This window comes from Rhinatrema bivittatum, chromosome 3 (genome assembly GCF_901001135.1).
Source record: "Rhinatrema bivittatum chromosome 3, aRhiBiv1.1, whole genome shotgun sequence".
NCBI lineage: Eukaryota > Metazoa > Chordata > Amphibia > Gymnophiona > Rhinatrematidae > Rhinatrema > Rhinatrema bivittatum.
Genome location: NC_042617.1, coordinates 31,628,156 through 31,651,513, shown reverse-complemented (window position 1 = coordinate 31,651,513; position 23,358 = coordinate 31,628,156). Strand labels below are relative to the sequence as shown.

The 23,358-nt window shown below is 46.3% G+C and overlaps 1 protein-coding gene across 2 annotated transcripts in view; it reads right to left on the bottom strand.

Moving 5' to 3' along the window:
- The window catches only part of ACBD3 (acyl-CoA binding domain containing 3), a 126,328-nt gene that overhangs the window by 67,288 nt on the left and 35,682 nt on the right, over nucleotides 1–23,358 (bottom strand). For both annotated transcript variants that reach the window (XM_029593056.1, XM_029593055.1), the window contains exon 2: nucleotides 6,078–6,219. In XM_029593056.1, coding sequence (XP_029448916.1) covers nucleotides 6,078–6,219 — 142 coding nt within the window. The remainder of the gene's footprint in view (nucleotides 1–6,077; nucleotides 6,220–23,358) is intronic.

The following is a 23,358-nucleotide window of genomic DNA, read 5'->3' as shown; positions in this document are numbered from 1 at the left end:
ATCACATCTTTAGGTTGATTAGTTACCCGCTGACCCTGCACTCTGTGTGCCTGCTCAATCTTCACCTTTGGGGCAGCTTCAGGGCTATTAGTATCCTTTCCTGCCTCTGATTGTAATAAGTCTGTGCACAGCAGGGTGATGACTTGCACACAGTCAGTAAACTCTGGGGTCTCAAGTATGCCCCTAAAGCGCAGATTTATCCTCCTATTTCTATTCTCCAAATCTTCCAGTTTGGATGACAGCTGTAATATCTCACTGGCCATCTCTTTATGATCTTGCTGTAGTTTACTTATTTTATCAGTTTGGGCCTCAGTGAGGGTTTCATATTCAAAAATCCATCTCCCCATTTCACTCAGCTCTTCTTTCATGTCCCACACCAGCTCTCTTATTTCGGACTTAAAAGACTTAAGGTCCCGACTTAATTCGCCGAACCAGGCTTTGAACTCACCCCGGGAGGGCACCTCCGAATCTGTGAGTGCAGTCGACGCTTCCGAGACCTCGGGTAGCGTGTCTCCGGTTGCAGCCGCCATTTTGGGTTTTTCGGCAAAATCTTCCGGTCCAATTTCTGGTATGAATACTTATGAAAGTCAATTATTTTTGCTCAAATCGACATCTAGAGCCTGTAGGGGGTTGCTTATTGAGGTTTCTGTCCCGAAAATGGTGAGGATGGCTAAGATATTGATAAGATGCTAACCAGCATAGCCAGGAGCTCCGGGTTAGGCAGCCACTCGAGTCGCTGACGTCATCAGCCCCCTACTTAGCGATTTCTAAGACCTTATATATCCAGTACTGCTGACATCATCTCAGGGGGACACCCCTGAGGTTCGCACCATTGCTGGTACATCAGTCGGGGCCGCGCTCGCACCCTTAGGCCCTTGTGAAACATGGTAGATTGCAGCGTCGAGCCACTCCGGAGACGCCAGAGAAAGACGGCAGAATGACGCCACGGCAGCCAACCTTCCACTTGAGCAAGAGGGAGTCGCCAAGGAGGGCGGAGTGGAGAAGTCTGGCAGAGACGGTCGCAACACATATGGAGAACCTCCTCCAGACAATACAACTTTCTGGTGGAAGACTTTCTGGAAGCCACAGACACACAAGACATCCTCTGAAAGATCGAGGGGTTGGAGAGTAATCCTCTCAACATCCAGGCTGTAAGTGACAGGGCCTGAAGGTTGGGATGATGCAACCTTCCCCAATCCTTTGGGTTGAGATCTGGGGAAGTCCCCAATCTGATTGGTTTCCAGGTGGATATCTCCTGTAGGAGAGGAAACCAGACCTGTCTCGGCCAATGAAAGGCTATGAGGATGATAGTCCCCTAGTCCTCTTGAAGTTTCAACAAAGTCTTCACTACCAGTGGAGCTGGAGATACACATATAGAAGACCCACGCTCCAATGCAGGGTGAAGGCATCTGAGGCTCACCGGCCGTTAAGTCCTGTACAGGGAGCAGAACTGAGTAACTTTCCTGTTCCAAGGTGCAGCAAATAGATCCCCGTCTGGGCTCCCCAGATACAGAAGATCTGATGTGCTACACCCTGATCCAGAAACCACTTGGGCCTGAACTCGCGACTCAGCCTGTCCACTGTTCCTGAGAACAATAGCTCTAACTCTTCTCTTCCTACCAACCTACCTACCTCACAAGTTAGAGACTTAGGAGTGATAATAGACAACCGGCTAAACTTCAAAGCACATATCAACAAAACAACCAAAGACTGTTTCTATAAACTCCATGTCCTGAAAAGGATAAGACCTCTCTTCCATGCTCAAGACTTCAGAACGATCATCCAAGCAGTCATCTTCTCAAAATTAGACTATTGCAATTCCCTATTGCTAGGTCTGCCCTCATCCTATTCCAAACAATTCAGATGGTTCAAAATTCAGCAGCCCGACTACTAACAGGCGCAAAAAAGAGAGACCACATAACTCCCATCCTGAAAGAGCTACATTGGCTACCCGTATACTTCCGTATCATGTATAAAGCCATGTGTGTCATCTTCAAAACTATACATCAACGCATCTCCCTCGATCTTCAAATCCCCCTCCAAGCATACAATTCGACAAGACCTACCAGAGAAGTTTACAGAGGCGCCCTCCAAGTTCCTCCCACGAAAACGACCAGACACATTACCCTCAGAGATCGGGCCACCTCCACAGCTGGCCCTTCTCTATGGAATTCCATTCCTACAGATCTCAGACTAGAACCATGCCTCCTAACTTTTAGGAAAGGACTTAAGACTTGGTTATTCAAGCAAGCTTTCCCAGACACAATCTAATGACACAATCCAAGGACTCAATCCAAGGACTCAATCCAAGGACTCCCCAAAACATTCAACCATTAACAATACCATTTGTACATAGTATTTAATTAATTTAATTTGTATTTTGTCTAACCAGTTATTCTTTCCTATCTCTTCCTTCTTCTCCAAGTTCTGTGACCCTTGTTAATTGTAACTGTTTCCTTCGATCACCACAGTTTTAGTTTGATGTATTTAATGCACCCCGTTTCATGTAAACCAGCAAGATATGTCCTCATGATTGCCGGTATATAAAAACCTTAAATAAATAAAATAAATAAATTCTCCACGCTGGCCAGATACATGGACCTGAGCACCATTCTATGACCAGTTCTAAACCACTTCCTGAGAGAGGAAGTACAAGCCCATACCTGCTTGTTAACATACCACACTGTAACATGGTTGTCTATCTACATCAGGACAATTTTGTTGGGCAGCTAATCTCTGAAAGCCCACATAGCATACCTGATTGCCCAAGCTCCAGGAAATTGATCTGACAATGCCTTTTTCCTGGGCAGAGCACAAACCCTGGGTTTGAGCCCATCTATGTGAGCTCCCTTCCCCAGGGCATACACATCCCTTGACAGCATAAATTGAACCCAGGGACTTTGGAAGGTAATCTCCCATTCAAGATTAGAAATGTCCCACCACCAAGACAGAGAGTCCCGGAGGGCCGAGAAATTCTGATACAGTCTTGAGGTCCTGTGTGGCCTAATGGGGGAATGACAAATGAAAAGGAACTTATCCAAACATCAAAAACCCTAAAGACAATAAAGGGAAGACACCGAAGGGACCCTCGAATACAAGGTAGAAATGCAAAAAATTGCGATATGAGGCTCCACGGAAAAGAAAAGACTGAAGGAACCCCGCATGGATGCGTTGCATAATGCCATGCCGAGTATGCTTAGAAAGTCTCACTCAAAGTTCTAGTAACTTTGACACAAGTTTTCCATGCCGGGCTCCATCACATGTCACCCATGTGTGAGGACTGCCATCCTGCTCAACCTCTGAGAATTGGTCATAACACATGGGTGGCATCATCAGACAGCATCAAATGGATTAATCTCTCATAGATCAGTAAACATCTTACTGAGCATATACCATGGCTCCCACATAGATGCTGCCTCAAAAGCCTCTCAATCCTCTGCAGAGTTTAACTTCAGCAAGGTAATAGACCCTATAGGGAGCTGGGCAGGTATTAAGAATGGCTAATTCAGCCTGATATTTATGGAGAAACCTGTTTACAGGTAAGCAAACTTGCTTTCTCTGTCAACAAGCAAGGCTGAATTAGACATAATGTGGGGAGTCTAGTGCTCAGAGCTGCATAGCGGAGCAGTTACTAGGGGGGGGGATAATCCAGCACTACCCACGGAGAGTAGACTACTAGGTGAACAGGTGTACAAAATGCCTGTCCAAAGCTACTGTTGCTTCTTGCCTTGCTGTCCAGACAGTTGTGGGACAAAAAGGTGTGAGCATGCACCCAAACTGCAACTTTGCAAAAAATTCTTCTATTGGAATAGCTCTGATGTTAGCCACCAAAGTCACCATGGCTTTCACTTGATAAGCCTTAACAGAGTCTAACCAGCCAGTGTTTAACACAGTGCACAACACAGCTCACTAGCCAATTTGACAAAGTTCTTTTGGTAACTACCACTTCCATCCTAATTGGCTCAAAAGAAACAAATAGTTGAGAAGCCTGATGAGGCCAAGTTCTTCTCAAATACACTAAGGCTCTTACAGTCCAAGAAGTGAATGCACATGTGGTCTTGAAATAAGGTTGTCAGAACAATAGCTTAGTTAATAAGAAAAGCCAACATCACTTTAGGGGGAAGGAAAAAAAACCCAAAAACTTTGCATGTATATGCAAAACCACTTTGTTGCGGAAGAACTGAAGTTAGGGTACCAGATGTCATCACCACTAGGAAAAGTACTTTCCTTGTGAGGAATTTCAAACTAACTCTAAAGGCTTTAAGAAAGGCCTCACTAGTAGGAATAATAATGTAAAGAAACACATCCTTTTCATAAATTAGTCTGTCTCAGTTCGTCTGTCTTTTCTTCTGAGTAAATCTCTCTTATGTTGTGTAGCCTCTGTTTTGGAGAGTGCAGCCTATTCCCTCCCCCTGAACTCCTGATCGTGGTCTGGGCCTAAACAGATGTGATGGACATAATTTTGCCACACTGACAATACTTGAACCCAGAGGACTTCGGAGCCATCTGGGAAGAGAAATCCTGTGAAAAACACGAAAAAATTCGGCGGAAAAAATCCAGGAAAAAATTGCTAGAGGAAAAACCCCACGCGCGAACGGCTCGCGCAAAAAAAGAAACCGAAGAGGTGAGGGAACTGCGCGGGAACACTACCGCGCAGACGCACAGAGTCAAAAACTCTGATCAGCTAGGGGAAACTCCGCCTATTCGGGATCACGACGCTTCCCAGACAGCATGGCTAATTCAGCCCTGCTATCGACGGGAAAACACTCAATAAGACTGAGAAATAAAATCAGCTAGATCAAAATGTGAACACATTAACATAGGCCAAATCGGCAGAAGTGAAAAATGCAAACAAATAAAAATCCATTAAACTAAAATAGAATCAAATGATTCAGAAAACAAATTCCTGGAATTAACTAAATGCTTGCTGGAAGAATCCTGTTTAAGTTTAACTGGTCTGCAATTTTTGTTATTGCCATCCATACCCCTTGTATTTAAAAATCCTCCACTCTATGGGGTAGATTTTAAAAGGAGTGCATGGCGTATATGTGCGTGTGCTACCCAGCACGCACACATGTACACCTGGTTTCATAGCAGGCGCGCGTGTTATAAAATCGGGGGTCGGCGCACGCAAAGGGATGCACAATTGTGCACCTTGTGCGTGCCGAGCCCATGCCAAGCGGCACTGCCTTCCCCCGTTCCCTACCGCCCCACCCCAACTTCCCTTCCTTTCCCCCTACCTTTTTTTTTCTCTTTCTTTTATTACAAAACTTACTTCAGCCCTGGGGCTGAAGTAAGTTGTGCACGTCAGCCAACTGCCGGCACGCGATACCTGGCACAGCGGCAAATGACCGCTGTGCCTGGAGCCTCTGACCCCATCCCCGCCCCTTTAGTGAAGCCTGGGACTTACGCCCGGCACATGTAACCTTTTTAAAATCCAGCCCTCTTTTGTATTTAACTATCAGTGGGAGGCTAGCATGACTGAGGATTTGCACAGCAGGCTTTTATTTACAGGAGACGACCTATTCACAGCTCAAAGAGTAAGATCTCCTTATAAATTAAGCAGGCATACTCAATGAAAGGGGGATCTTTCATTTATTTTAACAGCCAACTAAATTATCTTTAAAAAAAAAAAATGTTTTCTCTATTATTGCTTTAAGTCCAGGTCTGAAAACTCAGCTTCTGTGTTTATCCCCAGCCTAAGTACAGCTCCGGCAGCAGACATGTAATCTTCACCACAGTTACCAACAAATGCAACCAATACTAACCCAGAGGGACTAGTTACAAGCATGCTCCCATGCTTTCTCAAATACTGAAAGAACGCCTGACGCTTTCAGCTGAGGAACTAATTATCACGGGCTGACTGGTTTTCATGACATGGCCACCTGCTCCTTTGGAGCCAGAGAGAAAGCAATTTATTTCAAATACTCCACTGGCAGATGAAAATTCCTCTCAATCATTAGATTCCGGTGTCACTCTACTGAGCCACTCACATTCTTACAACTGGGGAAAAAGTTCCACAGGAATCAGGCAGATTTCCTGCAGCACTTCTGAACAAAGCTTTGCAAAACACCCACCTCCTGTCATTCCCAAGCACATCAAAGAATCCGACTTCCGGGCAGGTGTCAGGATTGTATGGCCCCAGTAGGACTTGCTTGTGCAGTGCCACAAGTTTGAGTTTCTCTTCGTAAGTTGGATGAAAGGCCTTTCCATCTTTTTCTGCAAACACAAAAAAAAAAAAATCCAGTGTTAGCTATTTATTGGGGAATAAAGTTCAGATCTGCGCTAAAGCATGACTTGTGCATTTTAAGGAAGAACGTGCTCAACTTTTGCACCTACACCAAACATATCCATGTAGCAAATACTGTGTATAGCTGCTAAGAAAATGAAGCCTTTGTTTCTCACTGGCTGACAAACTTTCACCCAATAAAGAGAAGGCCCCAAAGCAATCTACATGCTCTGGAGGAAAATTAGCCCCTACGACAGCACCGCTCTGGGACCACGGAAGGGATATGTGGCCTGATGTCAGAAGTAAGCTGAGTAGGCTCATCTGAAATAAGTTTCTCATACCTGTGACAGAAATCAAAACAAAACAAAAACTAACAAGTGTCACGTGACAAAGAGCACTTCTGGTTCAGATGACTTCTGACCCCGTCTGCCGGCAGAGAGGGGAAGGCAAGAGCCTGGAGTATGAACTTTATAGCAGGACAAAAGCCTGAAAGACTTGTAAGAGCTTAAAGCAAACCACGTCATTGCTCACATTTTACTGACCAGGTCATCTGTCCAGCAGTCTATAGTCCCACCATTTATAAAAGCTACAGGAGACTCTACATCAGGGGCCAGGTATTTGGGCCACAGTAGGGAGTGCGGATAGAAGCTGCAAGGCTGACTGCTGCTGGCATTTGGGCAGTCTCTGGCTCTCCAGCAGGAGGGTTTATTTACTTAAACTTAGTTCACAGACTACCCTGCAGACTCAAAGCAAGGTACAGTAAGACACCAATTACACAATTATTCTGGAAAGATATGGGGGGGGGGGGGGGAGTCAAAAATAGAAAAAAGGCTCCAAATCCATTTATTGGGGTTCTAATGACAGTGCAATCTGGATCTCTATCTTACACTGGCAAAAACAAAGAAGTTTATATACAAAATAAGTTATCTTCAATTCATGACCAGCGCTACTTTTCGATTACATTGCGAATAACTTTCAAACAACTGTGTGCGGTGGCATGCACTTCTTTTGACGCTTTGATGGCGGTGGAAGAGGAACTGGATTCAGACAACAACCAACATGGGCTCTGACTTTTACGGTCTGGGATACTGATACACAGGCATAAGTGAAAAAGCACAGGGGGGGGGGTATTTTTAATTATTTTTTTTTTTTAAATAGCCACCCAGTGTCAGAAGTTTGTCGAGACTTGGGAGCTTGATACTCCTTTCTGTTCCATCAGGCAGAGGACACGTTCGTTGTAATACAAATATAAAACGTGTCAGATAAAGGCCATACGGTCCATCCATCTCTCCAGCTCGGCTTTGTAGTTCCTGCTCTCCCTCACAGATCCTGCGCTGCTCCCATACTTTGAGTTGAGATACTGTGTCCTTGTCCCCAGCACTGTCAAGGACACTGCTGGGGACAAGGACATTGCAGTAAGGGTGGAGGATACTGTTGCTGGCATCCGCCACCCTTACTGCAATGAAACATTTCCTTAGATCACTCCTGAGTCTACCCCCTTTCACACTCATCCCGTGACCCACTTGTTCTAGAAAGCAAATGTTGCTTACCTGTAACAGGTGTTCTCACAGGACAGCAGGATGTTAGTCCTCACATATGGGTGACATCACAGGATGGAGCCCAATCACGGAAAACTTGTCAAAGTTTCCAGAACTTTGACTGGCCCCTACTGGGCATGCCGAGCATGGCACTAACCCTGCAGCCAGCAGGAGTCCCCCTTCAGTCTTATTTGAAAGCTACTGGCAGTGCCGAAAAATAAAATAATAAAACGTTACGAACCCAATACCGCAGGGCGGCGGGCGGGTTTCAGGTAAGCAACATTTGCTTTCTCACAGGACAAGCAGGATGGTAGTCCTCACAAATGGGTGAGTACCGAGCTGAGGATGTCAGAACATGCACCAAATGTACCCAACGGCGTGCAACAGGCACAACAACTGGGGTGGAATTTGCTAGAGGGCAACCTGAACCCCACCGGGCAGGCAGAAGGGTGTTGGTATGTCAGGTTGGAAATAGGTTACGCAGGACAGACTGGCTGAAGATAGAATTTTGTCTTCCGGCTTTGTCCAAGCAATAGTGGGCTGCGAAAGTATGGAGGGAACGCCAGGTGGCAGCCCTGCAAATGTCAGGAAGTGGCACCGATCGAAGGTGTGCTACTGAAGTCGCCTTGGCCCTCACAGAGTGTGCTTTAACACGGTCTTGAAATGGAATGCCCGCTTGCTGATAGCAAAAAGATATGCAGTCCGCTAACCAGGAGGAGAGCGTCTGCTTACCCACAGGTTGCCCTAATTTGTTGGGGTGGAACGAGATGAATAACTGAGTGCTCATTCTGTGGGCAACTGTACGGTCTAGATAAAAAGCTAGAGCCCGTTTGCAGTCAAGGGTATGCAGAGCCTGTTCCCCTGGATTGGAGTGGGGCCTGGGAAAGAAGGTAGGTAGTATGATGGATTGATTAATGTGAAACTCCAAAACTACCTTAGGTAAAAATTTAGGGTGAGTGCAGAGTACCGCCTGGTCCTGCAGGAGTTTAGTGTAAGGCGGATAGGTAACTAGGGCCTGTAACTCACTAACCCTGTGAGCTGAGGTGATAGCCAAAAAGAAAATCATTTTCCATGTGATATATTTTAGATCACAGGAGTGCAGAGGCTCGAATGGTGGTTTCATGAGCCAACCAAGAACCAGGTTAAGGTCCCAAGAAGGGGCCAGAGTACATAAAGGTGGCTTGATGTGGAGCAAGCCCTTCAGAAAGCATGTTACAAGGGGTTGTGTACTGAGATAGGAACATCCCCGACACCTTTATGGAAGGCGTTTACCGCACTGACATGCATTCTGATGGAAGATATCTTGAGACCAGACTCTGACAGATGCCAGAGATAGTCCAAAAACTGTGGGATTGGACAGGAAAAGGATCAAGGGATTGAGAAGTGCACCATGAGGTAAACCTTTTCCATTTATAGGAGTAAGATTTTCTCGTGGAAGGCTTCCATGAAGCAATCAAGACACGGGAAACTGGGTCTGAAAGGTTAAGTGGTTGAAGGATTAACCTTTCAACATCCATGCCGTCAGGGACAAAGCCTGAAGATTGGGATGGCGTAGGCTCCCGTTGTTTTGAGTGATCAGAAGCGGGTCCTGTCCCAAGGGAATGTGCCTGCGGATGGAGAGATCCTGTAGTATTGGAAACCACACTTGGCGTGGCCAGTGAGGTGCTATCAGGATCATGGTTCCCTTGTCCTGACGTAACTTCACGAGAGTCTTCGAGAGAAGAGGAAGTGGAGGGAATGCATAAAACAGACCGGTTGCCCATGAGAGGGAGAATGCATCTCTGGGCTGAGAGCCTTTGCTGTGAATGAGGGAGCAGTAATGGTCCACTTTGTGGTTCTGAGGGGACACAAGGAGGTCTATCTGAGGATGACCCCATTGTCGGAAGATGGAGTTTGCTACTGAGGGGTTGACAGACCACTTGTGTGGTTGGAAGACACGACTCAGCTTGTCTGCTAGAACATTGTGTACGCCCGGCAAGTAAGTGGCCCTGAGGTACATCGAGAGGGAGAGAGCTTCCGCCCAAATCTGCACAGCTTCCTGACACAGAAGGAAGGAGCCTGAGCCTTCCTGCTTGTTGATGTTCCACATGGCCACCTGGTTGTCCGCCTGAATCAGGATAACTTGATTGGAAAGGCAATCCTGAAAAGCTCTGAGGGCATATCACATTGCTCGAAGCTCCAGGAAATTTATCTGGTGTTTGGCTTCCTCTGGAGACCAAAATCCTTGCGTCTGCAGATGGTTCACACGGGCTCCCCACCCAAGGTTGGAAGCGGTGGTGAGAATGACTTGAGTATCTGGCAAGTGAAAGGGCAATCCCTGGAGGAGATTGCTCTGATTCTTCCACTAAGCGAGAGACAGATTGAGTGAGTCGGTGATGTGGACAATGGCCGACAGAGGCTGAACAGCTTGAATCCATTGTGACTTCAGAGTCCAATGCATGAGTCTCATTGTCAAGCGGGCCATAGGTGGAAAATGGACTGAGGACGCCATGTGACCTAGAAGGACGAGAAATTGGCGTGCAGTCGCAGTATTCTGAGACTGTAACTGGTGAGCGAGAGAAGCGAGAGTTAATGCTCGTTGTCGAGGTAGAAAAGCTTTTGCCTGCAAGGTATCCAAGTCTGCCCCAATGAACGACAAGGTTTGAGATGGAACTAAATAGGATTTCCTGTAATTGACGAGAAATCCTAGTGACATGAGAGTGTGTAGCATCAAATTGAGGGACGACCGAGCCGCTTGCTGGGTTGGGGCCCTGATTAACCAGTCGTCTAGATAGGGGTAGACGTGAACACCTTCTTTTCTGAGAAAAGCTGCGACAACTACGAAACATTTGGTAAAGACTCGTGGTGCAGATGCCAGGCTGTACAGAAGCACTCTGTATTGATAGTGCTTGGGGCCTACTAAAAACCTCAGGTATTTGCGATGAGTTGGAGTTATCGCAATGTGTGTGTATGCATCTTGGAGGTCCAGAGAGCAGAGCCAGTCTCCTCTTTGTAGAAGAGGTAGAAACGATCCCAAGGTAACCATCTTGAACTTTTCCCGCTGGAGGTACTTGTTGAGAGCACGTAGGTCCAGGATTGGACGAACACTCCCCGATTTTTGGGGGATCAGAAAGTACCAGGAATAGAACCCTAGGCCTTGTTGTGAGTATAGAACAGGTTCTATTACTCTTGACTGGAGAAGGAGGGAGACCTCTTGTTCTAGAAGAATGGAGTGGTCAGACGTTCTCCATGTCTGCAGAGGTGGGGAGTCCGGTGGCAGGGCGAGAAAGTTCAGATGGTAACCCTGAGCAATGATTGACAATACCCATTGGTCGGTTGTGATTGACTGCCACATGTTGAGAAAGTGGCACAATCGACCTCCCACTGGTATGTTTGGAAGAGGAATCTGGCTGCTGCTCTCCAAGCGGAAGTCAAAAACCTGAAGCAGGTACTGGCTGGGGAGCTGCTTATGGTTTCTGCTTTCGGACTTGGCGAGGTTGAGGTTTCTGATAAGGTCTCGTAGTACAGGATCTTGATGGTGGTGGGTAGGCCTTCCTTGGACGGTAGAAAAACTTCTTAGAGTCCTTCCTGAAGGGCTGTCTTGAGGAGAAGTCTGAAGGCATCTAAGAGAGCTGTTTAAGGGTCTCATGATGGTCTTTTAATTCAGCCACCATTCATTGAATCTGTTCACCGAACAGATTATCTCCCACACACCGAACAGATTATCTCCCAGAAGTGCAAGACCGGTTGGACAACCGGTCTTGCACTTCTGGGCGAAGGTCAGAAGATTTAAGCCAGGCCCACCGTCTTGCTGAAATGGCAGCTGCAGACACTCTGGTAGAGGTATCGAATATGTCATAAGATGTTTGAATCTTATGTTTTCCTGCCTCAAAACCTTTGTTAACAAAGGTTTGTAGCTGGTCTTGGAATTGTTCAGGCAGGGACTCAGATAGATCCTGTATCTGTTTAAAGATGACCCTATTATATTGGGTCATATAAAGCTGGTAGGCAGCAAAATTCTGGAGATGAGCATGGCTCCTTGGAACACTCGTTGACCAATGTTGTCTAGGAACTTTTGTTCCTTAGGTGGGGTGGATGAGTGAGGTTTTGACCTTTTCGCCTTTTTCTGAGCTGACTCTACCACAACTGAGTGGTGTTCAAGCTGGGATTTTTGAAAACCTGGGGCTGACTGAACTAAGTAGTGTCAGCCTTCCTGTGAACTGGAGCAATTGATCCAGGATTTTCCCAGTTCTTTTTTAGAAGAACAAGAAGTACTTGATGAATGGGAATGGAAGCGATTACCTTAGGGGCATCCAGAAATTGGAGTAACTCCATCATTTGGTGCCTGTCAACCTGTTCCGTCTGAAGTTGAAAAGGAACCAACTCAGACATTTCCTTCACAAAATTTATGAATGAGAGGTCCTCTGGAGGAGAACGCTTCCTACTCTCAGTAGGAGAAGGTGGTGAAGGTAAGTCATCGGTGTCTGTTAAAGTATCATCACCCCAAGTATCATAAGGATCAGCAGACTGACCAGTAGGACGAGAAGGGGGTTGGATACCTGAAGGCCCCGGGCAAGGCTCAAAAAAAAAAAAAATCGAAGGAATCGCCGGAGGCACCGATGATGGCATGGAATGCATCGGGGTAGGCATCAATGGCGCCGATGGATGAATCGGTGGCGAGGGACGTATTGGCATCGATGGCTGAGGTAAAACTCCCGATGGAGGAATATGGAACAGTGTTTCTCCTCCCGATGAAGTCGTCCTCAGGGAGGGTATCGGAACCAGAGACCCGGGATCCATCGGTGGAAGGGTGGCCATCAGCGCCTCCATCCTGGACAGCAGCAGTGCCAGCGCTGCCAGAATCGGGTCGATGACAGGTTCCACAATCGGTGCCGGTGGAACCTGGAAACGTTGCATCGCCTTGTCGATGGCCTCCTGAACCAGCCGGTCCAGTTCTTCTCGGAGACCTGGAGCAAGCAGCCCCGGCTCCAGAACAGAAGAGGGAGGCAGAGGCACAGCCGGAGGGGACCACTTTTACAGGCGGAATCATGGCTCCCAAACCCCGATCAGGTGAGGGTGGCCTCAATGACCTGGTCGCAAGAATGGTCGGTGCCTTTCCTGGACGGGGTTTCTTCGACAGTGGCTCGGACGGTGGCTCGGTCGATGACTTCACTCCCTCGACGGTCTGAGTCTTGCGATGTCGATGTCTCTCTCCCTGAGATCCTGAGGGGGAGTAGCGGGTGTAGCTGGCTTGTTACGGGTGTCAATGGCCGTGAAGACGTCAATGGTGGTCGGTCACCAGTCGGTGGTCGATGCTGGCGCAAAGTCGACCGTGTCGGTTCCGATGACATCGATGCAATGGACGGAGTCGGGGTCTGAGCACAGAAGAGGAGTTCCATCTTCTCCATTCTGGCTTTGCGACCTTTTGGTGTCATGAGGGCACATTTGGTGCAAGTCATGACATCATGCTCATGGCCTAAACACATTACACAGACTCCATGGGGGTCTGTGATAGACATGGTGCAAGTACAGTCCGGGCACTGACGGAACCCCAACGCCATGACCATTGAAAAAAAAATCGAGCCACAGTACAGTCGACGGCCAGTAGGCCGCAAGGGCCAAACTCGACGGTAATCGACGGAAAAACGGAGAAAAACTTACCGGAGTACCGCGGTCGAAGAAAAGTTAGAGGGACCCCTCTGGGGCAATTTAACTTTAAATAATTCCGTGAGGAAAATTCCTGTCAGGAATCACTTTAGAGCTCCTAAACCGCGAGGCTACTGCTGCGCGGAAAAAAGAAGACTGAAGGGGGACCCCTGCTGGCTGCAGGGTTAGTGCCATGCTGGGTATGCCCAGTGGGGGCCAGTCAAAGTTCTGGAAACTTTGACAGAAGTTTTCCGTGATTGGGCTCCATCCTGATGATGTCACCCATATGTGAGGACTAACATCCTGCTTGTCCTGTGAGAACCATCTTTCCATTGAAAAAAGGCCCACATCCTGTGCATTCATTCCTTACCGGTATTTCCCCTTTCTTCCAGCGTATACATGTTTTAGATCAGAGGTAGGCAGCTCCGGTTTTCAAGATATCTCAAGCATATTCATTGTGGATATATTTGCATACAATGGAGCCAGTACATGCAAATATACTTCATGCATATTCACTGTAGATATCCTGAAAACCAGACCTGGTTGTGGTACTCCAGGACCAACGTTGCCACCCGTTTTAGATCTTTGAGCTTGTCCCCACATGGTTTGATGAAGACCATTGATCAGTTTTAGTAGCTGTCCTCTAGTTTCTCCCCTTTAGATGGTTGGGGGGGGGGGCCTCCAGAATTGTACACAGTACTCCAAATGAGGTCTCACCAAAAACTTGTACAGATGAGGTATTACCTCCTTTTTCTTAATGGCTATTCCTCTCCCTATGCACCCAAGCATCTTTCTGGCTTTTGTCAAAACCTTTATCTGCCTGTTTGGCAACTTTAAAGTCATTAGATATGATCACCCCCAAAAATCTGCCCTGTCACTCAAAATTTCATGACTGGTGCCTGCCAGGCCACATTAAAGTACTATATGCCAGGGCTGCAGAACCCGCCTGGACAACAGAATGCCAGCATGGCCATGGGACTTTTCAGGAAGGTATGACGTGGATGCAAACGCTGCCAGGTCATCAGGAGGACAAAACACTGCTGCAGCCCTTGGAGGGACTCGTTAGGCCACTAGAGATATGAAGAAGCTTCAGCAGAGAGTTTAAAGGGAGAAACTGGGAGTAACGGAAGAAAATAGAAAGAGAATGATGGGACAGGATGAGATTTAGGAAGGGAAGAAAAGGAAAAAAAATTTAAAATTCTGACTCCTCCCCCCCCCCCAAAAAAAAAAAGAGCAAAAGCAACTAAAAGACTACATGCATGCAGAGTGTAGCATACTGGATGCCCAGCATCTACCTATTCACTTTCAAACGTACTGAAACAGATCAAAGAAAAATGAAAACATGAGGCTGACGCAGAAAGGTGCATTCAGAGAGACTGCATCAGGCCAGTGCACATTGTTTTAGCGCTGGAAATTTAACTTCACATCAGAACTAGAGTTAATTGCTAGCTAGGTATCGCTGGAAACTTAAAACCCCTAAAAAAGGGGGGGGGGAAATTTTATCCATCTATCTGGCGACCTACTGACAGACAGAAGAATAAGTTAGTACTTATCCGACTAAATGGCAGCCATGACTGTCACAGACAGCTACCCCCACCCCTTCCTGAGTTAAGATGTGCGTTCGGTACAGGCTGAACACACATTTTAAAGTTTCTGTGCATTATTTTATTTTTTCTTTAACTTCTAATGCATTTACATAACATTAGCTTACTGCATCAGCCACTCTGAAGTGCCAAAACTCTGAATATAAATTGGAGGTCAGAATGTGTGGGTGACAGCCAACAAGTAAATCCATCACTAGTCACTGTGAAGACCAAAGATAAAAACAAACAACAGACCAATTGCCTTGGGCAAGCATTAATGCCTAGAGAAAATTCATTGTGTGCCCTACCACCAGAAATGAACCCTGTTTTTCAAATATACATGTTGGAGTAGTATATAAATAGCGACTGTAAGTTGTATGGTCGGGGCGTTTTTGCGATCGTTGTTGGATTGAGGCAATAGTCGATGCTGAATGTTAAGAGAGTCGTGGCGCACATTGAGAAAGGTCACCTGATGCATGGAGTCTTTTTATCAACAATAGCCCCTGAAGCTGCTCAATGAGCAAAACTCGGCCTGAGTCGGGCTTTTGATATTTTCTGTGCTCAATAAAAAGAACCCATGGTGTTCATTGATCCTCTCTTTTCTTTGGTCACTACTGCAATATTGGATCAATTTCCGATCTGTTTCTTTGGAGTAGTATATAAGAGCTCTTTTTATACCCCATTCATACAATGGAGACAGTCAGCTGTCTTTCTATTTCTGTGGCATATTAACCAACAAGAATGAGTCAGGATCCCAATGAAAGTATGCACATGGCATGCTGTTAAGAAACTGAGCCAAGCATCTCTTGCATCATTGTGCAGCAGCTGGCTGAAAATGCTCTTTTCCTAGACATCAACCCCCTCCCCATAGTAAATTAGAGTAGAATTTTCTAAGAAACAGAAAAGAAAAAAAATGCATCCTATTCAGATCTAGGCCAGCAGGACTCGGAAAATCCTGGAGCGCCAAGCCACTTGGGCACGCTAACATTTAGCAGCTGATGCCTAAAATTCAGAAAAGGAAAAACTAAAATTAAGGAAAAGCAGTAAAACAAAATTCAAAAGCTAAAGTAAAAAATAAACTAAAAAAAAAAAAAAAAAAAAAAAAAGAACTAAAACAAGGGGAAAAATGCATGCAAACAAAATAGCCACAAACAAAGGAGCAAAAAGAAAGGAAAATGTTTTGACTAGCACCTAAACTTTGTGTTTTGATCCCCATGGTTCAGAAAGAGTGGTAACATATTTGCACTGAGCAATTAAAAGGGAGAAATTAAAGATGGACGCAAACAGAATAGCAGCCCCAACCCTGGCATCGTGACAATGCAGATTTTGGACATAAAGGCTCACAGGCAAGGTGTTTTCTTTTTAGGAAACTGTTGCCCATTGGTTTTGGGGATGCACCAAAAATCTGAGTGTTCAAACACAGGGAACTAAAGGACTCAAAAACCAAGCATAAAAATCAATTCAAACTTTGAGGAAAGGTCTTTAACCAGGATCTGACTTCTGCAAACATTTGGGGGCCCAAGAGAGACTAACTTTCGAAAGCTCGTCACAGATATAGTATCAAGTTAGCCCAATAAAAAAGTTTGACCTACAACTTGTTTCTTCACCTATCCAAGTGGACTAACAGCACCCGCAATTCTTGCCTCTATGCAAAAATGAGTAACTAGGGCCTACAGTTTCTCCAGTCCTTGCAAGGGCAGACACCTCTTCAGACAGACGAGATCACAGGAGAAGAGAGCCAGTGAGCAGATTCTCTGCTATTCTTTCCAATTGATATCGAGCAGGCATCAATGCTCCTCCGAGAAATCACGTATTAAAAGCCTTACTGAACAGATGTTAAAAAGAGAAAGACGGGAGAGCGGATGACGTCATCGCGCAGGACGGCAGCTTGAGCTCCGGGCTGCTCAACCCCCGTGCCAAAATCGCATGCCATCGGCGTTTCCAGGCCTCGGTTTTTAAATCTAAAACCATCCAGCATTAGCCCAAGGTGTACGGATGATGGCTACAAAAAAAAAAAACTGGACCTCAAAAAATTTTCCTTTGCCGCTGCCGCGGCTGAAACAGAACCAGATGAGGGAGCCAAAATGGCGGAAGGGCCGCGTTCTCCGCTGGAATCGGCGTCTGAGGTAATAACGGGGCCCCTGGGACAAGGGGACAACTCAATTCCTACAAGGGAGGAGTTTAAAGCATGGTTCGGGGCCCTACATGAGGACATGGCACAGTTCCGTCGGGGGATGGAGGATATCGTTGCGGGCATTAAAACGGACGTTACTGAACTCCTGCAACGCGTGGAGTCCACAGAAGATAGTTTAGAAGAGCAACATACCACAGTTCAAGCCTTAAACACAGATTATCAAAAAATGAAGGGCTCACAGGATGAACTGGCCAGACATGTGGAGGACATTGAAAATAGACTGCGTAGATCCAATCTTAGGTTTCGGGGCATCCCTGAAGAGGCGGCCTTCTCCGACAGTGCTAAGGTGGTTCAGGAAATATGTGCCCAGCTGCTCAGGGACGGTGACAGCTCAGCAGATATCTCCAGTATTTTGCTAGACAGGGCACACAGAACTCTTGGAGCACCGAGGAACAATCAAGCCCGGGACATCATTGCTTGTTTTCATAATTTTGCCATCAAAGAAAAGGTGATGGGGATCGCCAGGAAACAAGGGACAGTGACATGGAACGGACATAAGATTGAAATTTTTCAAGATCTCGTGATCACCACTATTCAGAAACGGCGAGAGTTCAAACCAGTGGTGCAAGCGCTACTGGAACAGAATCATCGTTATAAATGGCCCTTTGGCCTCAGCTTCACTATAAATGGGACAACCTCAAGGGTCCAGAAAGTGCGGGAGGCAGAGGACATTCTGAGAGCAGCGGGTATCTCTACAGGTGAAAACAGTTCTTCTGCGGCAGAGAGTATGGATACTTCGCGCCCACGAGAATATCCCAGATGGCAGCGAGTGCCCAAAGGAGGGAAGCGGCTTCGTCGGCATCCGGAAGAACCTTCCACCTCTAAAGGCCCAGGTTGAGGCGAAGGGACAATTTAGAGCTTCCTGGTGGCTCTGGTAACATATGAACTCCAAGTCAGGTCATACAGGTGAACCTCACTAATGGCCAAAATTTGGTTATGGTATGGTTTGGATGGTTTATTGCAACAAGTTCTGCGAATGTTGAAAGGTTATACAGGTTTGGTTACAAAAGTCGGGGGGGACGGGGGGAGGAGCCTGCCCAATGATGTCATCGCTCTCGAGAGGCGAGACCCATGGTTGGAGGAGTGGGTCAATTAGGGATGGGGAAGGGAAGGGGGGGGTATGGGTGGGGTCAGGGCAACACATTCCTAGCTAAGGTAGCTCCACGGAATATGTCTGGAGCATGTAGTGTAGGGCAGACGCCTTTTGCAACTTATCTTTGCAGCTTCGTAAACCAGCATGGGGGTCAGACTCGCGTGTTTCCTGTTTATTATTCAGGCAGATGGCTAGTCTGAAAATAGTCTCCATAAATACTAAGGGGTTAAATAGCCCGAGGAAACGGAAAACCTTCATCCATGAAATGAAAACGCAGAGGGCAGATATAGTATTTTGTCAGGAGACCCATATGGCAAAACGATTTGAGAAACTCCTGAACTCTAAGGAGTTTCCCCAATATTACCATGCAGCTGCCGCTAAAGGTGGTAAATATTGTGGGGTGGGCATATTGCTTTCCAAGCATATTACCGCCGAGGTGGGCACGGTCCTTAGAGATGTAGAAGGTAGATATATTTTATTGAAGGTGACCATACAAAATACGCTTTATACACTGGCTAACATTTACGCCCCCACAGGTGACCAGGCGGACTTCATACACAAGTTATCTACCATACTTGGGGAGTGGACGGAGGGTCACCTAATTCTAGGGGGGATTTCAATATCACCAGAAATCCTTATCTGGACAATACAGGCACAAGACATGGAGGTGGACAAAAGGGGAGATCAGCATTAATGCACCTTATTGACGACAGGGGACTTACAGACATTTGGAGGTTACTCAATCCTTCCTCACGAAACTACACTTTCTACTCACATCCGCATCAGTCCTATTCGAGAATTGACTTCTTTTTAATAGACAAAGCTCTGGTGAGCCGAGTGTTAGAAACTGATGTCGGTTGTATTACTTGGGCAGACCATGCTCCGATCTGGTTAACCTTAAGGCAGGCGGGAGAGAACCAGGGGACGCGGTTCTGGAGACTTAATGACCGCTTATTAGATAATAAAGATTTCGTAGAAGAGATCAAAAAGGGCATACAGGACTTCCTTGACATTAATGATGATGGGGAGGTATCGCCAGGCACGTTATGGGAAAGCCTCAAAGTGGTATTGCGGGGCCTTTTCATATCTCGTGCCACACACGTCAAACGTGAATCTGCACAGAAAAGATTACAAATTTTGGAGTCCATTGAAGTACTAGAACTGCGTCACAAACAGTTCAGGGAGAGCCACATTTTGCAGCAGTTAAAGAAGGCGCGTAGAGAGCTACAAGATTTGGAGATGGGCAGGCTTGCCTATCAGCTTGATTTACTTAAACAGCGCCACTTTGAATTTGGGAATAAGGCGAGCAAACAGCTGGCGAGGAAATTAAAGGAACAGGAGGCTAATTCGCAAATTACCAAAATTAGAGATGTGGATGGCCAGTATATACACTCCCAGGGGAAAATTGGGGAACGATTCAATCGATTCTACCAGGAACTATATGATCGTGACGGGGCGATCTTAGACTCGGAAGTCACTCACTATTTAGAGCCCTTAACTCTCCCGACCCTTGACAGGAAAAATAGTGAGATTCTGGACAGAGCAGTGACTATCCCAGAAACGATGCAGATTATCAAGGAGCTGAAAACGGGGAAATCACCGGGACTGGATGGTTATACGGGGAAATTTTACAAGGTCTTTAGCCAGTCGCTAGGGGCCTCTTTAACAAACATGTTTAATGGATTAAGGACATCTGGACGGATATCCCCGCAAGCCAACACGGCGGGGATCACTATATTAGCGAAACCGGGACGTGACCATACACTATGCGGGTCATATCGACCAATATCACTCATTAATATTGACTTGAAGATCTTGGCCAAAATTTTGGCTAGGCGATTGGACCAGGTGGCACCACTTTTAGTTGCACCTGATCAATCGGGATTTATCCCTGGCAGATTAGCGTCTGACAATGTTAGGAGAGTGGTCGAGTTAGTTGAATATGTCCAGAAGAATAACATACCTGCCACTCTTCTGTCAGTAGACGCTGAAAAAGCCTTCGACAGAGTGCATTGGCCGTTCCTCTTTCAAGTTCTTGCCAAGATGGGTCTGGGGGCTCAGTTCACCAATTGGGTGGCCAAATTATATGATCATCCCCAGGCACGTATTAAGATTAATGGCGCATACTCTCCCTCCTTTGAGGTTAAGAGAGGGACTCGGCAGGGGTGTCCGCTTTCACCACTCCTGTTTGCACTCACATTGGAACCCCTTGCCGCTCAGATTAGAAGCTCACGGCTCATCCAGGGTATTTCGGTGGGGAGCTGTGACTATAAAATTTCTCTTTTTGCGGATGACCTGCTCTTCACTGTTACTGCACCTGAGCTATCACTACCAGCTCTGGCTCAGGAAATCAGGAACTTTGGGAAAGTGTCTGGGTTTAAAATGAATGAGGACAAATCGGAATTGATGAACATCTCTATGGATACGGCCCAGTATGAGGAGTTAGCGGGCCAACTTCCCTTTAAACGGGCTAAAACGTGGGTAAAATATCTTGGGGTCAAGTTATGCCCTAACCTCACCCAGATGTATGCTCTAAACTTTGAATCCCTAACCAAATCAATTCAAAAGGATCTAGATCGCTGGGATAGATTGAATCTATCCTGGATGGGGCGCATAGCTGCTGTAAAGATGTCTGTTCTACCAAAATACTGCTACCTGTTCCAGACAATCCCAGTCAGGGTCCCAGAGAAAGCCTTGAAAGTGTGGCAGAGGAAGCTGTTCTCTTTTATATGGAAGCGAAGGCCTCCCAGGGTGGCTCGCTCTGTCTTGTACAGGGATAAGCTGCGTGGCGGCCTGAATGTCCCTAACCTATCTTGGTACTATTATGCTAGCCTTCTGGCAGTGGTGGTTAGTTGGCACAGCAGAAATTCCCCTAAGCCTTGGATAACGATAGAGCAGACCCTGGTGGGGGATCCTCCCTTAACTTATAGGATTTGGTCACCCCAAAAATTACGTGGGACGAGCCTTACGTCTTTTTCAGAGGTGGTGATGCAAGCCTGGGCGAAATGGAAAGGGAAACTCCTAGGGGACAATGTTCTTCATCATAATACTTCCTTTTTATACAATCCACTGTTTCCCCCGGGGATGGAAGGGGCCTTTGTTAAGCGATGGCGGAGTAAAGGAATTACTACACTAGGTCAATTATGGAAGGACAATAAATTAGTGCCTTTCAGCGATTTACAGGTCAGATATTCTTTATCTGCATCAGACCACTATGCATATTTGCAACTTGCGCATTTTTTCTCCACCTATAGCTTAGGTAAAGTGCTGAGTCAGGAAAAAGCTCCATTTGTCAGGTTTTGTGAAAATGCCGACCACTTTGGGAAACCCATTTCCAATATCTATGCACTACTAAATGGACAGCCCATAGCAAAACCAGCGCACCAGGTGAAATGGGAACAAGATATTGGGGACCTTTTACCGGCCCCAGTATGGGAGAAATGCTATCTCAGCATAGGTCGTAGCTCAGTATCAGCATTGTTAAAAGAGAATGGTTACAAGGTACTATATCGCTGGTATCTCACCCCTGCTCGGTTGTACCAGATGTCCATCCGACCAGATGATAAATGTTGGAGACAGTGCGGTATGACTGGTACCTTCATACACATGTGGTGGGATTGCCCAGCGGTGAAACATACCTGGCAGGGGGTTCAGGATTACATTCAGCACATTTTAAAGATACCAGTGGTTTTAACGCCACGGATCTGTCTGTTGCAGGATGTCTTGGTTGGAGGCACGCTCTGGCAAAGACTGCTCGTCGTACAAGTAATCTTAGCCACTCGCTGCGAGATAGCCTTTTGGTGGAAGAAAGTGGAGACGCCTACTTTGAGTACTGTACAGGCTAGGCTGGATAGAGTATACCACTTAAGTCATCTAACAGCTATCCGCAACGACCAATTGCCCAAATTCCGAAGAATATGGGAATCTTACCTATTAGGGAGGAACACAGAACCCAAAGCTGGGGGGAGCATTGCGGTTAGCTCCGGTGCTTCCGATTGAGTTCTCTCTGGGGGGGAGGATAATGCAGCTTATTGGGTGTACAAGGCGCAGCCTCTGAAAACTGGACTTTAACTATAACACTCACTCTACCAGGCTGGTTGATTGAATGCCTTTTATTGACTCAGCACTACACTACAGTTGCTCTATTCCATATCGCATTTCCGCTCTAGCGGTACTCCGGCTCTGCTCCTCCAGCAGTGGCGGGAGGAGCCGAACTGCGGATAGATGACGAGGGTTCAGGGAGGGGAGGGCTGGGTTGACTGGGTAGGTTACACAATGCAGTACGATTGGCACCATTTGATAGCAAACACTCAGCCGTTTGATTGTTAAATATATGTTTATTTAGTGGTACCAGCTCTACTACAGGATCAAGTACATTTTCTATGCTCATCTCATGCGTACATTTATATAGGGATAATGTACATTTTTCTATTAATATAATGTATTGCTTTGTAAGATTGTGTACATGGTTTCTAACATTTCTCTGATCTTAGAGCTTGGACCGCTGTTTGCTGTTTTGAATTTATTCTAGAATTATGTTGTGGTTCTGTAATGTACTGCTTGACGAAAATTAATAAAATAATAATTTACAAAAAAAAAAAAAAAAAAGAGACAGAATGAGTGTGTGGAGGTTTTAAAAAAACGTATTTACCAGTATTTAAACCCAAACATAGGCCACCCAAAGCAGTGTGCAATAAAAAGGGTAAAAAAGCCAAAACAAACACACAAAACGCCAGTGCCAACCACCGTACAAACTTCAAGCTGCACATGGAAATAGCCAGGCTTTTAATGGTTTCCTCAGAGCCAGGTGATCGATTTCCAGTCTAGTACAGGAAGGTGGCTGATTACAGAGCCGGGATACCACAGTAGAAAAACCCATCCTATTGCACCATTTACATTTTTTTTTTAACAAATTTTTCTGTTGGAACCTCAAGCAACCCCAATTGAGACTACCTACGTTCTCTGCCCAGACAATACCAGTGAATTCTCTCCCTGAGGTGTAATAAGAGACATGCATTTTGCAGACCGTTTTCTTGGCAGAAGGACTGCACATTAGATTTCACTGCTGGGATGACATTCCCAATTTTATTTCATGA